Consider the following 16948-nt stretch of genomic DNA (forward strand, 5'->3'; position numbering starts at 1 on the left):
TCTCCAGGCATCGGCTCAGATTTGGCACTGGGATGACACCCCTTTTCCAGTCCTGTACAGGCCACCCGAGATGGCTCCCGGGCCCTCCCCCAGACCCCTCTCCTCTGAGCTTTTCCTCTGGCACGTGGGTGGGGAGCAGAATGGGTTTTACTTGCTTCTTGTGCCTCCTGTTTTGCCTCCCTCATCTGGCCTTTTGGCTTTTCCACTGCTCACAGTTTGCAGATCAAACTCTCAACAGCTCTGGGAGGTTGGACTCAGCAGGATATTGAGACCAGGGTTGGGATTTTGTCTACCAAATGCCGTTTGTATCAGTTATCTATTGCCATGGTAATGCCACGTAACATCCATTCCCTAACGGGGTGGCTTATGACATTTCTTTATTGCTTCTGAGCCTGTGGGGTGGCTGCTGCTCTTGCCTGGGCCTCATGTCTCCTTCATCCTGGTTCAGCCACTCCCAGAAGACCCACCTGCACCCGTGTGGAAGGATGCACTTTTGCTCTCTCTCAGTGGCTGTTTGGACCCGGCGTCCTGCACTTGTTGGTGACTTGTGTTTGCCTTTGCACGTGGCGCCCCCTCCTAGACCCTGCGGCTCCTTTCAGCCCCTCCACCCCCCCTGCCTCTTTCTCGCTGTTCTCCCTGTATCATCTCTGCTCTTCCCACGAGCTCAGACCCTACGGCTCCATGAACGCTCTTCCATTCACATCCCAGCCTGGGGCGTCAGACATGGCTCAGTTGTATGTACCAGTGAAAATTTCCCTGAAATAAAACCAAGGAGGTGAAAACACCAGGGTCTGAAGGTGAAAAGAGAACCCCACCAGGAGAGGGTGCGGGCGATGAGGAGCTGTCCTTGCTTGGTAGTTACCTTTGTCCCTGTGGTCCTGTAGGCAGGGCAGAGCCTCCATGGGTAGGTGTGATCCTCTCGAGGGGCAGGTTGTTTTGCCCTCCGGTATCTTCTTCAGAATCTGGTACATCTCAGAGACAGCTGCAGGCTAGGAACGTTTTCCAGGCTGTGTTAAAGAGACTGTAAGATTTGGAAGGTTGGCTCAAACGGCAGTGTTTTCCTGGGTTAGTAATGACGTGAGCTGTTCTTTGGAGTTTACAGGCTCGTGTTTTCATTTCATCTTCTCTGCGGGCCTGTGTGGAGGTGGAGACCCCAGCCCTCTGTAGAGAGAACTCGGCTGGCGAGGTGTTACCTGACCGCCGGGTCACCGGGCTCTCAGGCCGGTGTGGCTTCACCGGATTCTAAGCCCACGAAGTCCATTAAGGGGGAGAAGCCTTCTTTTAAGTAGACTTGAATGTTTGCAGAGAAGTGGTCTTTTTTTTTTTTTTTTTTTAGTGATTAGGACTGTACACATTATTAAAAGCAACTTGTTGGAGATTTACAGACAGATTCTTCCATCTCTGAGTTCTGAGTTTGAAAATACAAAAGTCCACATGAGGCGGACGGGACACAGCTGCCTGCAGCAGAACTTTTTGTAGTGAATGATTCTAGATGCTCTTTGGAGGTGCAGTTCAAAAAAAAAAAATACACTTCCTTTCCCTTTGGGGAATTTATCCTAAGGAAATAATCAGAAGTGAGCACAAAGATTTATCTCCCAGGATATCCATTGTAGGGCTGAAGATAATAGAATAAAATTGGAAACAATCTGTGTGCCTCCCCCAGGAGGCAAATGATGAAATATATCCAGAATACGAAGTTGCAATTAAGAATCATGTTTTTGAGGACTTTTAATAAGGTGAGAAAGTGCGGTATGATAAGAAAGCAGGGCAAACAGCCTGTGTAGTAAGAACCCAATTTTATTCAAAATCTGTGTACAGACACCTAGGAAACCATGGGAAGATCTTCCACGAAGACGGCGAGTCTTCATCTGGGGGTGGGTGCTGAGTGCGTTTAGGCTGCATGTTCGGCAGTGCCCGGGAGAGCCCACGGGAGCTTGCTTTTTTTTTTTTTTTTTTTTTTTTTTGCTTTACACGGGCCTCTCACTGCTGCGGCCCCTCCCACCGCGGAGCACAGGCTCCGGACGCGCAGGCCCAGCGGCCATGGCTCACGGGCCCAGCCGCTCCGTGGATGTGGGATCTTCCCGGACCGGGGCACGAACCCGCGTCCCCCGCATCGGCAGGCGGACTCTCAACCACTGCGCCACCAGGGAAGCCCCGGGAGCTTGCGTTTTGACTTGCCCAGTGGAGTCGGCTGTGACTCCATCATTTGCCTGCAGCGGCTAACGCCAGGGTGACACGCTTTTGGCTTTAAGGAGCAGAGAGTTGATCTCCCTGTAAGAATGTTCGCTTTCATAGATCTGCCTTGGAAGTTTCCTGGGGCTCACAAACCTCTACCCCCTAGGAATCTTCTCAGGAAACCAGCACCAGGCAAGTTGTGATTCTGTCCCCCCACGGGTCCCCTGAGCCCTTGTGCTGCAGGGTTTAGAAGCGCTGGGGAGGGTGCTGCTCAGCTTGTCTCGCCCAGCGGGGTGCAGGCGGCACCCGGAGGCCCTGGTGGGCCCCTCTGCAGGGAGGTGGCTCAGACAGAGCACCTGGGCGCTCACTACCACGTGGGGAATCCTGAGGAGCAGACTGCCTGGGAGTGACCACGCCACAGGGCATAGTGAGAGCCCAGCCCTGCTCCGAGCGTGTCTGGCTTGTTGTCTGAGTTCCTGCTTGTCTGGGAAAGGCCATTTGTCTGAGGAAATCAGCTCCACTGCAGTTTATTCACTAAACACCTACTTTGTAGCCGGCCCTGTGCAGGGATGGAGAGAGGATGCAGGCCCCCCAGGGAGCCCACGAACACGTGCACACACACACACCCCCATCCTTCAGCCTCTTCCCTCACAGCTGGAAGGACCTCCAAGACAGGCCGGGCCCCAGGTGCCGCTCCTCCCCTCGTTTAGAGCAAGGCCAGAGCCCCCATGCAGCCCTCCGCCTGCAGACCCTGCTGCCTCTGCTCCCCTCCAGGCTCTGGGCCATTTCCATTTGTGAATGTGTGGGTTCGCCTTCCTGCTTTTTACTTACCTTCTTTAAGCCCCTGTTTTGGTCCCTCATCATTTGATTTTTTTTTCCAAGTTGGATCTATACTTCTCTTATGCAAAAATCCCATTCTTTTTTTTTTAAATTTCTTTATTTGGTTGCTCTGGGTCTTAGTTGCGGCTTGCCAGCTCCTCTGTTGTGGCATGCAAACTCTTAGTTGCAGCATGCATGTGGGATCTAGTTCCCTGACCAGGGATCGAACCCGGGTCCCCTGCATTGGGAGTGCAGAGTCTTACCCGCTGTGCCACCAGGGAAGTCACCTCATCATCTGATTTTTGTCCAGGACAGAGCGAAGTGTGTCAGTACAAGGGTGCGGTCCGTATTCAGCTCACAGGCACTGCCCTTTGGAAGTCTGAAGGACCCAGCTCTTAAGAGGGCCTGGACCTTGGGAAGGGCACCTCCTGCCCTGCTCCCGCTCGAGGCCCCGGCTGGAGGCGGAGCAGAGCCCAGGAGGTGTGTTGGGTGGTTGTGAGCACGCAGCTTGGCAGAAGAGGGGGTGCGGGAAGCCGGGGACAGGGGCCGGCTGGCGGCCGAGGAGCTGGCAGCCAGCTCAGACTGCAGAGGTTTGGGGAACCTAAGCTGACTGTGTCGGCGGTTTCCTAAGACATGTTTCCCCAAGCTGCCCTTCCCCTCCCCCCACCTGTCCCGAGATCGCTCCGCGTGGGCGAGGGACAGCTGTGCCTTCCGAGGTGCCAGCCACAGCCCGGGGCAGGCCCCTCAGTCCCTGGACGGGGCGTGAGTTCTTGCTCGGAGCCACGGCTGTGGACATGCTCAGCCGCGAGCTTACCGTCGTCGAAGACCCTGCCACCAGGGCCCAAGGCCCCAGGCCCCGGCAGGGGACGTCTGTCTCATCTCCCTGCACCTCTCTGAGGTGTTGGGCTCCGTGGGCTCATCTTCCTCAAGGCTCCAGAAGTGAGAAGGGTGGGGGACCCAGGATGCCTCCTCCTCCCTGCCCCGGGGACCAGGCTGGGGTGGGGACTCAGATCCCCCCACCAGGTTGGAGCAGCGACCAACCTCCCACCCCAGGATCCTTCTCCAGTCCCCCGCCTGCTATCCCTGCATCCCTCCTGCAACTCAGCGGGTGGGAATCTGTTGGAATTGCCCAGGGCAATCCCTCCAGCCTGTCTGTCTCAGCTCAGTCGGGTACTGATGGGGAAACTGAGGCCCAGGGAAAATAACTGATTGTTCCTGGTCTTCCAGTAAGTTTGCATAAAAGCCAGACTCTCCAGGTCTTTTCTCTCCCAGTTGAGTCATCCTCACTGCCACGAAACCTTTCCCTTCATACTTACAGCACAAGGTGGCCCGGTGCAGAAAAAGTAGTATTGGTTAAGGGTTAGCAGACCTGCATAGGTGTGACCTTTTCTCAGTCTCTCATCCTCATTCTTCTGTCTTCTGCCCAACAAAAACTAATTAGATGGAGGAAGAACAGAACAGAGCCTGTGGGTGGTTGCAGAGTCATTTTGGCTCAAGTTAAACAAAGCAGGGCTTCCCTGGTGGCGCAGTGGTTGAGAGTCCGCCTGCCGATGCAGGGGACGCGGGTTCGTGCCCCAGGCCGGGAAGATCCCACATGCCGCGGAGCGGCTGGGCCCGTGAGTCATGGCCGCTGAGCCTGCACGCCCGGAGCCTGTGCTCCGCAACGGGAGAGGCCACAGCAGTGAGAGGCCCGCGTACCACCAAAAAAAAAAAAAAACAAAAACAAAACAAAAAACAAAGCAAAGAAAAGGAATAGACCTCAGATGGGTCAGAGGACAGATAAATGTTAGTTCTGTTGTCAGTGATCCCAAAACTCTGGCCCCCTAAAAAGTGACCCAGGGACTTTCCTGGCGGTCCAGTGTTTAAGACTTCGCTTTCCAATGCAGGGCATATGGGTTTGAACCTGGTCGGGGAGCTAAGATCCCACATACCTTGCGGCCAAAAACCAAGACATAAAACAGAAGCAATATTGTAACAAATTCAATAAAGACTTTTAAAATGGTCCACATCAAAAAACTAAAAAAAAAAGAAGTGACCCAAAGGGGACAAAAGAAGTTCATTCTTTAGAGGTTCATTTGGGGGCGATGTGTTTGGGGCAGTGAGGAGCTGCTGCCTCTCCACCTGTGTTTGCTGCTGTCTCCTGGACGTCCCTACCTGTCCCGCTGTAAAGGAGGTGAAGGTTCGAGCATGAGAGCACAGGGTCCCTTCTTTCTTCCCACCTCCTCCCCCGGCTCAGGTCCACTCCCTTTTGGTTCAGAAGCTTCTGCAGATGATGGAATTCCCACCCTGAGATTCCCCGGCTTGCCCCTCCCTCTGGGTCACCACTGGTGCATCCCTGCTTTTGTGAGGGTGCCTGGCAGAGCAGAGGGGCCACCTGCATACTCACTGCACCCAGCTGCAGCAGGGTGGGCAGGAAGGCTCAGGGCCTTCTAGTGCTGGGAGCAGTGGTCCGAGACACGGTGCCCCCTGCAGGCCACGGCAGGAATGGCAGTGCCTGTGAGGTGATGGACACCTAGTTAACCCTGGGCACAGCCTGTCCCTGTTAGGGACACCCCATCACTTCCATTTCTTGAAGCTCCCAGAATATTTTTTTAAAAATAATAAGGAAACAGGGCTACTGAGATGAGTGTGTTTTAAATGTTTACTTGGAACAGAGTAACGCTTTTCACACCCATGCAGCAGTGTGACTGCGCTATTCACAAGATAACAGAACTTATTAAAAAAACAACAAAACAATCATGAGAGATTACTACAAGCAACTCTATGCCAATAAAATGGACAACCTGGAAGAAATGGACAACTTCTTAGAAATGCACAACCTGCCAAGACTGAATCAGGAAGAAATAGAAAATATGAACAGACCAATCACAAGCACTGAAATTGAAACTGTGATTTAAAATCTTCCAACAAACAAAAGCCCAAGACCAGATGGCTTCACAGGCGAATTCTATCAAACATTTAGAGAAGAGCTAACACCTATCCTTCTCAAACTCTTCCAAAATATAGCAGAGGGAGGAACACTCCCAAACTCATTCTACGAGGCCACCATCACCCTGATACCAAAACCAGACAAGGATGTCACAAAGAAAGAAAACTACAGGCCAGTATCACTGATGAACATAGATGCAAAAATCCTCAACAAAATCCAACAGCACATTAAAAGGATCATATACCATGATCAAGTGGGGTTTATTCCAGGAATGCAAGGATTCTTCAATATACGCAAATCAATCAATGTGATACACCATATTAACAAATTGAAGGAGAAAAACCATATGGTCATCTCAATAGATGCAGAGAAAGCTTTTGACAAAATTCAACACCGATTTATGATAAAAACCCTCCAGAAAGTAGGCACAGAGGGAACTTTCCTCAACATAATAAAGGCCATATATGACAAACCCACAGCCAACATCATCCTCAATGGTGAAAAACTGAAAGCATTTCCGCTAAAATCAGGAAAAAGACAAGGTTGCCCACTCTCACCACTCTTATTCAACATAGTTGTGGAAGTTTTAGCCACAGCAATCAGAGAAGAAAAGGAAGTGAAAGGAATCCAAATCAGAAAAGAAGAAGTAAAGCTGTCACTGTTTGCAGATGACATGATACTATATGTAGAGAATCCTAAAGATGCTACCAGAAAACTACTAGAGCTAATCAATGAATTTGGTAAAGTAGCAGGATACAAAATTAATGCACAGAAATCTCTGGCATTCCTATACACTAATGATGAAAAATCTGAAAGTGAAATCAAGAAAACACTCCCATTTACCATTGCAACAAAAAGAATAAAATATCTAGGAATAAACCTACCTAAGGAGACAAAAGACCTGTATGCAGAAAATTATAAGACACTGATGAAAGAAATTAAAGATGATACAAATAGATGGAGAGGTATACCATGTTCTTGGATTGGAAGAATCAACATTGTGAAAATGACTCTACTACCCAAAGCAATGTACAGATTCAATGCAATCCCTATCAAACTACCACTGGCATTTTTCACAGAACTAGAACAAAAAATTTCACAATTTGTATGGAAACACAAAAGACCCCGAATAGCCAAAGCAATCTTGAGAACGAAAAACGGAGCTAGAGGAATCAGGCTCCCTGACTTCAGACTATACTACAAAGCTACAGTAATCAGGACAGTATGGTACTGGCACAAAAACAGAAATATAGATCAGTGGAACAGGATAGAAAGCCCAGAGAAAAACCCATGCACATATGGACACCTTATCTTTGATAAAGGAGGCAGGAATGTACAGTGGAGAAAAGACAGCCTCCTCAATAAGTGGTGCTGGGAAAACTGGACAGGTACATGTAAAAGTATGAGATTAGATCACTCCCTAACACCATACACAAAAATAAGCTCAAAATGGATTAAAGACCTAAATGTAAGGCCAGAAACTATCAAACTCTTAGAGGAAAACATAGGCAGAACACTCTATGACATAAATCACAGCAAGATCCTTTTTGACCCACCTCCTAGAGAAATGGAAATAAAAACAAATGGGACCTAATGAAACTTCAAAGCTTTTACACAGCAAAGGAAACCATAAACAAGACCAAAAGACAACCCTCAGAATGGGAGAAAATATTTGCAAATGAAGCAACTGACAAAGGATTCATCTCCAAAATTTACAAGCAGCTCATGCAGCTCAATAACAAAAAAACAAACAACCCAATCCAAAAATGGGCAGAAGACCTAAATAGACATTTCTCCAAAGAAGATATACAGATTGCCAACAAACACATGAAAGAATGCTCAACATCACTAATCATTAGAGAAATGCAAATCAAAACTACAATGAGATATCATCTCACACCAGTCAGAATGGCCATCATCAAAAAATCTAGAAACAATAAATGCTGGAGAGGGTGTGGAGAAAAGGGGACCCTCTTACACTGTTGGTGGGAATGTAAATTGATACAGCCACTGTGGAGAACAGTATGGAGGTTCCTTAAAAAGCTACAAATAGAACTACCATATGACCCAGCAATCCCACTACTGGGCATATACCCTGAGCAAACCATAATTCGAAAAGAGTCATGTACCAAAATGTTCATTGCAGCACTATTTACAATAGCCAGGAGATGGAAACAACCTAAGTGTCCATCGACAGATGAATGGATAAAGAAGATGTGGCACATATATACAATGGAGTATTACTCAGCCATAAAAAGAAACGAAATTGAGCTATTTGTAATGAGGTGGATGGACCTAGAGTCTGTCATACGGAGTGAAGTAAGTCAGAAGGAGAAAGACATATACCGTATGCTAACACATATATATGGAATTTAAGGGGAAAAAAACCATCATGAAGAACCTAGGGGTAAGAAAGGAATAAAGACACAGACCTACTAGAGAATGGACTTAAGGATATGGGGAGGGGGAAGGGTAAGTTGTGACAAAGTGAGAGAGTGTCATGGACATATATACACTACCAAACGTAAAATAGGTAGCTAGTGGGAAGCAGCCGCATAGCACAGGGAGATCAGCTCGGTGCTTTGTGACCACCTGGAGGGGTGGAATAGGAAGGGTGGGAGGGAGGGAGACGCAAGAGGGAAGAGATATGGGAACATATGTATATGTATAACTGATTCGCTTTGTTATAAAGCAGAAACTAACACACCATTGTAAGGCAATTATACTCCAATAAAGATGTAAAAAAGAAAAAGACATGTAGGCAAAGAGTCATAATCTAAAAAAAAAAAAAAAAACATCGTAGCTGAAATGGGACTGGTTTAAAGTTGTTGGATGAGCGTGTCATTTTTGAGCCCACCTTTTCTTTTTCCTGGACTGGATGTGAGTCTCCTTCGGGAGAAGGTCAAGACTTTAAATGTGGGGAGGCCTTTGGTGACGGTGACACCAGCAGCCCTCCCAGCACTGGGCCTGGCCATGGGGACTCCACATGCGACTCTTTGGGGCCTGGGTTAACTCAGGTCTCGCTCTCAGGGTGGCTGACAGTGGGGAGTGGGTGCCTGGATCAGCTGAGTGGAATAGAGAGCCCACTGTGGTCAAGGTAGTGGGCTTGGTCCCTGAGTGGGTCGGTTAGCTGCAGTCTGCACGCTGCCCCCTGCTGGTCATCACAGAAATAGGTGACATTGGTCTAGAACAACAGTTCTCAAACTACGGTCCAGGGATCTCTGGGGGTTCCCAACGCCTTTCGTGGGGTCCACAAAGCAAAAACTATTTTAATAATAATAATAATACACTTGGTCAAGTTCTCTCACAAATATACAGGTGAAAAGTTCATTGGCATGAATGCCACATTGGAACTAATCTTTAAGAAACTACCATCTGTTGAGTTTGGGTACAGTGTGAAAGAATGTCCACAGTTATCTGGGAAGGCTATTAAAATACTCCACCCTTTCCCAGCTATAGCATGTAGCTGTGAGAGTCTGGATGTCCTTCATGTACTTTAACAGATCTACATATCACAAAAGATTGAATGAAATGTCAGACATGAAGCTGACTTTTGTTTAGCCAAACATTACATAGATTTGTACAAATGCAAAACAATACCATTATTCTCACTAACTGTTTCTGTTTTGAAAATACAGTTTTTCAATAAACTATGTGAGCATCTCATGGGTTTATTATTTTTTGATGAATTGACAATTAAAATTTTTTCTCAGTGTTAATTTCTAATATGGTAAATCTCAATAGATATGGCCCATATCCTTTGGCGTTCTCAAGAATTTTTTATAACAGTTTAATGAGATGTAGTTCACGTACCATAAAATTCAGACATTTAAAGGGTACAGTGCAGTGGTTTCAGTGAATTCACAAAGTTATGCAACCGTCACCACTATCTAATTCCAGAACATTTTCATCATCCAAAAAAGAAACCCTGAGCCCGTTAGCAGTCACTCCCATTCCTTCCTCCCCTCTACCCCCAGCCCCTGGCAACCACTAATCTACCTTCTGTCTCTGTGGATCGGCCCAGTCTGGACATTTTATAGAAATAGAACCTACACTATGTGGTCTTTTGTAACTGGCTTCTTTCACTTAGCGTGTTTTCAAGGTTCATCCATGTTGTGTAGCCTGTGTCAGCACTCCATTCCCTTTTATGACCAAACAATATTCCATTGTACACGTTTTATCCATTCATCAGTTAGTGGACATTTGGATTGTTTCCACTTTTTGGCTGTTATGAATAATGGCTGCTCTGAATATTCATGTACAATTTCATACGTGGACATACGTTTTCTGTTCTCTTGTGTTTATACTTCAGAGTCCTTTCTGGGTCTTCTGGTAACTCTGTGTAACATTTAAGGAACTGCCAGACTAATTTCCAGCCTCAGTGATTTTTCAGAGTGTAAGGGAGTCCTGGGTTTGAGAACCACTGGTCTGGAGGGGATTAGACCAGGGGAGTGTGGATAACTCAGTACTACCCCTCGTCTTTGCCCTGGGATTGGGATTCCCTCAAACTCATCCCTCGCTCTTCCCCTCCTTACTCTCCCCACCAACACACATCCTTGGTGGCAAGGAGAAAGCCAGCTAAGCTAGGCTGCACAAGTTGAGCCCCCAGCAAGCTCTGGAGCAGGGTCTCCTCCCTGCAGGATTCCCAGGGGGGCCATTTTCATCGTGGTCCCCATGAAGCAAAGCAGGGGTAGTACTTGGAGGGTGCAGGGACCAAACGCCCCTGGGGCTTGCCCGCTACGTTGAAAACTGCTGAGGTGTGCCTCTTTTCTCCTTCCGATTCTGTCCCTTTGACATCCTGCCGGTCAAGTCCAACCTTGTCACTTAGCTGCGTGATCCACCTAGTTACCCCTCCCAGAATCACGAGTCTTTTGAAAGAGGAACTTTGAGGGAATAGCATTTAGCTGGAGGAGTGATTCTGCTGGTGAGATTCCAGACATCCTCGGGGACGGGGTGGGGATGGGGCGGGGGCCGGCAACGGACAGGGATAGGTTGGAAGTACCGGTTTTGGGTGTCTGAGGGACCCTGTCTGCCGTCTGTACCCCAGCCAATGACATGCCCTTTCTTCTTTCCTCTTCTCCCCTCAGATGTGACTCCACACCCTGGCGGGGTGTTCCAAGTCATGGCCGACACCATCTTCGGCAGCGGGAATGATCAGTGGGTTTGCCCCAATGATCGGCAGCTTGCCCTGCGAGCCAAGTGAGTACCTCTAGGGCTTGGCCGGGCCCTGCCTTCCCTCCCCGCTCCTAGTTCCTCTCCTTTCTTTGACAAGATTCAATCCCAGGCCCCCAGAAAGAGCAGTCTGGAGACAAGTGCCCGTCTAATACACACCACACTCCTGGCGCTGAGCTGGGCGCCTAACAGCCATTCACTCATTTAACTGCTGTATGGAATGTATTCCCATTTCTCAGGTGAGGACAGTGAGGCTGAGGTCCTCACCCAAGTCACCCACCTTGTCAGTGGCAGGGCTGGGACTCCCCTGGGTCCATCTGACCCCACACCTATGTTCCTTCGATCACAATAGGCTCCAGGGAGCCAGGCCACTTCCTTTACCTTCTCTGTTAAGAGTATAAATCCCCCATCACTGAGCCTTCAGTCCCTGAGTCCCTGGCAGCGGGGAGCCTTTGATCTCTGGATGCCCACTTCATAGTTGAGTTGACAGACCAAAGGCTTGTCTAACTTATGAAGAGCTGCCCTCTGGGCTGAAACACACAACCAGCCTTGAAGCATCCCAGGTCTCTGCCATGCTCGTGTCAGGGTCTCTCTTGTTCTGGTTTGCCCCCAGTTTTCCTGTTATCTCTCAGCCTGGTGACCCCTCGGCTGTAGTTAGATCAGCCCATCTCCACCCACTGCCCCCCTCCGTGGCTGGAGACCAGGGGCTCCCAGATGCCTCTCCAGCCTTCCAGTCTCTTCCTGTCCCTCCAGGGAGTTGGGGGTCCCTGGGGTCAAATAAGCCCAAGAGTGCCTCTTCATCTGTCAAGTCGTGCTGGGTACAGGAGCCAGCATTTCCCAAATGGAACCAAGTTCAAGAGATTTGCAATTAAACATGGTGAGCCTGCAGGGGACAGAGCTGAAACATCAAAAGAGGATAGAAAAATTAATCTGAAATGCCCAAGAAAAGTGGAGTCCTGCGTGATTTGCAGGACTCTTTGCACCACAGTTAATTTGTCTCACTCACTGGGATGGCTCGGCTCTTTTAGCCCCCATGTGGCCCCTGTGGGGGAGAGACCAGGGGTGAAACCCGTCCTCTCTCCCTCTCTCCTCTGACACCAGGCGAGATGATGCGTCCTCCGTGGCTGGATGTGAGGAGCTGGCGAGAGCTGTGCTCTCGTAGGAGGGCCCGGTGTGACCCCTGGTGACCCCGCCGGCATTCCCTTTGGCTCTCTGTGACCTGGTCTTGCGCTCAGCAGCAGCCAGAAACTGTTGTAGCACCTTTTATTTATGTATTTATTTTTGGCTGCGTTGGGTCTTTGTTGCTGCATGCGGGCTTTCTCTAGTTGCAGCGAGCGGGGGCTATGCTTCGTTGTGGTGTGCGGGCTTTTCATTGCAGTGGCTTCTCTTGTTGCGGAGGACGGGCTCTAGGTGCGTGGGATTCAGTAGTTGCGGTACGCGGGCTCAGTAGTTGTGGCGCACGTGCTTAGTTGCTCCGCGGCTCGTGGGATCTTCCCGGACCGGGGCTCGAGCCCGTGTCCCCTGCATTGGCAGGCGGATTCTTAACCACTGCGCCACCAGGGAAGCCCGTAGCACCTTTTAGAAGAGTAAATGCTTTTATCTCCTCCCCGGGGTGTGCTGCCTTGTAATGCCAGGCTCCTTAAAGGAGAGTGTTACAGATTCCCACAGCCAGGGACAGGTGAATGTGTATCCCTGCCCACTCCAAGGCCTGGCCTCCCTTCCTGTCCCCACCAGTCCTGCCCCGTTCCCATTCTTTGCTTTCCTCAGCTCTGTGAGAGTCACTTTAAAAAGTATTAGTCTAGGGCAAGGTATTTTTTAAAATTGAAGTATAGTCGATTTACAGTATTATATTAGTTTCAGGTGTACAACGTAGTGATTCAATATTTTATAGATTATACTCCATTTGAAGTTATTGTAAAAATTATTGGCTCTATTCCCTGTGCTGTACACTATATCCTTGTAGCTTATTTATTTGATACATAGTAGTTTGTACCAAGGCATTTTTTTAAATTGGAGAAATAGGCAGTCTAGAAGTCTGGACCTCTCCAATGCAGCACATTACTTTATGCCTTCGTGTCTTTGCATGTTCAGTGTCCTTTGCCTGAACGCCAACTCCCTGCTTCCATTGGGGGAGCTCCTATTCATCCTGCAAAACCCAGCACAAATGCTACCTCTTTGGTTAAGCTGTTCCTAATGGTCTCACCCATGATCATTATAAAAATCATCACTGCCACTTATTCAGCAACTGGGCATCTGCTATGTACAGAGCACTTTATATACCCTCCTTATTTCATCTTCCTGGCATCCCTTAAAGAGACAGATCAGGAAATCAAGGATGAGCAGCTATCCAAGTTCTCATACCTGGGAAGGGACAGAGCCATAAGATGAGGCCACCCATTGGACTTCAGAATCTGAGTCCTTCACCTTAACCAGCCTGGGATGGCTTTCTCTCTACTCACAGAGAAAGGACATGCTTTTTAGCTCTCCCAGTTTATACAGTGTCGGCAGTGCTTGGATGCAGGAGCTGGACTGGGTGGTGACGTGAGACCACCAGTGTCCATCCGTTTCAGGGAACCACTAGGAAGGCATCCACACCCTCATCTTCCTGCCCTGTATCCTGTGTCACAATCTCTTGCCTGCTGCCGCTTCTTTAGGGGAGCCCTTCTAGAGCTGCTCCCCTGCCTGGGTCAGTTCCCCTTATTTGTACATCCTCCTCACGACCACCCGCGTGGCCTGCCCAGTGGCTCTTCCCAGCACCTAGCGAGCCTGGCATCACAGTGGCTGCCCAATAAATAGGTATTGAATGAATGGCTCTCCGAATTTTTCAGTAAATAAATATTTTTGTAACTGATCGGGCGTCCGTCTCCCCCAGAATATTGTAGTTCTGGAGGGCAGTGACCTCGCCACCTTGTCCGTCTCTGTGTTCCCACCACCTGGCGCAGAAAGTCTGGGAGAAGCTGGGCCCCAGGGCAGGGAGTTGGGGCTCGGTCCACTGCTGCCACTCTCACCATCCAGAAAAATAGAAAGGGTTGGAGTTCTTCCCCTCAGTCCTGGGGCTCTGGGCCAGGCCCCAGCCCCGCCTCGCCACACTGGCTGACCCTCCCGCTCCTCCAGGGTAACCTCCTGCCCTGGATCCCTCTAGTTTTCAGAATGCTGCGTGAATATCCTTTTATCCTCAGCGCTTGTTTTTAACCTAATTACCAGTCTTTCCTGTCCCATAGTAAACTCCATCTCACTTTCTTGTACAACTCAGATCCGGGTGTTCATTCTTCTCTTGGTCATCTTCTGTGCTGTTCCCTTGAAACCGCTCATGCTGTGGCCGTGGCCTTCTGCGCATTCCATGCTCCTGTGTCCCCCCAACCCCCCCGAGGTGCTAAGGGGATGCTGCCATCCTTGTGGGAGCCGGGAGCTGGCGGGTGGCAGAGGCAGCGTTTGGAGGCTGGTGTCTGAACCCCTTGCCCCTGACACACAGACTGTGCTCAGGGGACCTTTGTGGATGTGGCGGGGATGCCAGTTTGCACTGGGGTTGCACTTCTGTGTTGTTCTCTCTCAAGGCTGCAGACGGGCTGGTCTGTGCACACCTACCAGACAGAGAAGCAGAGGAAGAGCCAGTGCCTCAGCCCAGCCGAGGTGGAGGCCATCCTGCAGGTCATCCAGAGGGCCGAGCGGCTTGACGTCCTGGAACAGCAGAGAGTCGGGTAAGGGCTGCTCCCAAGATGGGGCAGGAGTGAGGCCGTGGACAGGGAAGCAGGGCATTTAGTGCCAGATCAGTGGGCTGGGCGTCTGGCGCCCTGGCTCCTAGTTCCAGCTTTTCACTGGGAGTGAGTCAGCTCTGCCTGAACGCCCCTGGCGTGCAGATTCCTAACCCAGCCTGTCCAAGCCTCAGTATACCCCTCTGTAAGATGGGGATAGCGGCTGATGTGTGGGCCCCAAGCTGTGGGGAGGATGAACGAGTGCCGTCAAACACGTTAAGGTCTGTTTAGCTCTGCACAAAGGAGGGTCGCTGTGGTTCAGCCGGGGGAGGGATTGACGTGGAGGCTGAACTGTGGGTTCTCCCATCAAAAACCAACAGGAGCCGCTCTCCAGCTTAATCTAAGCTCTTCCAGCCTCCGGCAGCCAGAGCCGTCTCCTACATAGTCTTCAGTTTTGTTGTGGCTTTTTTTTTGTTTAATTACAAAAGCAATTCATACTTCCTAGACAATCTGAAAAACACAGGCAGGCACGAGGAGGAAAACATAAATGCAGGGCACTGGCAGGAATTAATTTGATTCTGGTCTCCTTGTTCTTTTTCTATTTATTTTTTTCTATTAAATAGATGATCATTTTTAAAAAGTCAGACATTGTAGAAATGCACGGTTCTAGAAAGTGAAAGCACCACTACAAAGACCACTGCTGTCCAAACAGTTTGTTGTCTGTGCCTCCGTAATACTGACATGTTACTACCATTTCATTACAAAAAGTGTTTGTATCTGACAGACTAATTGTCTTTTGCTCTTTTCTCCCCACCACACCTGGCTGGGGCCCCTCCCTCTCTCAGGCCGAGCCCAAGGGTCCTGCAAGGCTCTGCAGGTCTCCGAGGTGCCTGTGCTGATGACTGATGGGCCAGCACCACATCCCTCGGGCTCCCCCAGGAGGGCGTGCTGGGAGCTGGTGAGGGGTGTCCCCCGTGGGCTCCCCGCAGCTGTGGGAAGCATTTGCGCCCCGCCCCCATCCATCTGGGCTGTCATCTTTGCCTTCCCTGTGCCGCTCACATCGTCTGGCCCTGGCTGTGAGCGCTGGGTTTGGCTGGGGCAGGAATGGCCCAGGAGACAGTGAATCATCTCAGAGGGAGGAGGTGCATCCTGTGTGTTTCCATGAGTGGGAGTCACAGGGCTGTACGGAGAGGGGGTCCCCCAAAAACAAGTGGGTCAGGCCAGGGCCGAACTCGGCTTTGCTCCCGGAAACCTGCAGGTCCCTGGAAGAGGGACGGCGATTCCTGTGGAAGTCAGGAGTGCCAGCTGGAGGGCAGGTGGGCAGAGGCAGCCTCGGCGCCCAGTCCGCCCTCCGTCGGCCCCCAGGCAGAGCCTGATCACCCCAGGGGAGAGGGTGGAGTTGCCGTGAGGCTTGGGGTGGCCTGAGTGTGGCCCTGGCGCTACCTCTGAGGAGCTGTGCAATGCTGGCAAGTGACTTCACATATCGGAGCCTCAATCTTCTCACCTTTAAAGTGGGTGGAAAACAGCATCCTCTGCACTGGGCGGTTGTGAGAGTTACAGGACATAACGTACCCACACCCCGTCTTCCATGCATTCAAGAATTTTCACTGGGAATCCACTGGGCACTGGAGACACAGCGGCCAACGAAACAGAAGCAGAAGTGGCCGCGTGTTGTGGGGGTGGCAGTGTCGTATGACAGGTTGTCATGAAACGGGTCACGGTGGGCTGGGGGGCCGTGGGACTCGAGGAAAGGCACCTATCCTGGACTCAGCGGGGTTCAAAGAGGACCTCTTTCTCTTTCTCCCTCTAGCTTCTCCGTCCACCCAGGTGTTTAAGCCAAAAGGCTCTACTCCATCCTGGGTCTTTCTCTTACCTCTCCTCCCCCAAATCCATCCATGCTGACTCTGAAATACAGCCCGTCCTGCTCTCTGTCCTCCTTCCCCAGCCCTCCCGCTGCCTGCTGCCGGCTTCCTCACCGGACTCCCCCTGTAATCCCAGCTTCCCACAATAGCTGGAGGGAGCTTTTAGAAATGTCACTTAGATCAGATCACTCTTCTACTTAAAACTCTTCAGTGGACTCGCATTGATCTTAGAAATCAATCCAAACTTCCAAAACCAATCCAACCTACAAACCCTGTGTAACCTGGCCCCTCCTCACCCC

At 50.2% G+C, this 16948-nt stretch overlaps 1 protein-coding gene across 1 annotated transcript in view; it reads left to right on the forward strand.

The window, feature by feature from the left end:
* The first annotated feature begins 11024 nt into the window (after positions 1 to 11024).
* RPH3AL (rabphilin 3A like (without C2 domains)) overlaps positions 11025 to 16948 on the forward strand; it is an 88972-nt gene continuing 83048 nt past the window's right edge. The window contains 2 exon segments of the mRNA XM_082861068.1: positions 11025 to 11122; positions 14650 to 14793. Coding sequence (XP_082717194.1) covers positions 11046 to 11122; positions 14650 to 14793 — 221 coding nt within the window. The 5' untranslated portion in view covers positions 11025 to 11045.

The sequence above is a fragment of the Leucopleurus acutus genome (genome assembly GCF_964270905.1).
Source record: "Leucopleurus acutus genome assembly, chromosome: 19".
In the NCBI taxonomy this organism is placed as follows: domain Eukaryota; kingdom Metazoa; phylum Chordata; class Mammalia; order Artiodactyla; family Delphinidae; genus Leucopleurus; species Leucopleurus acutus.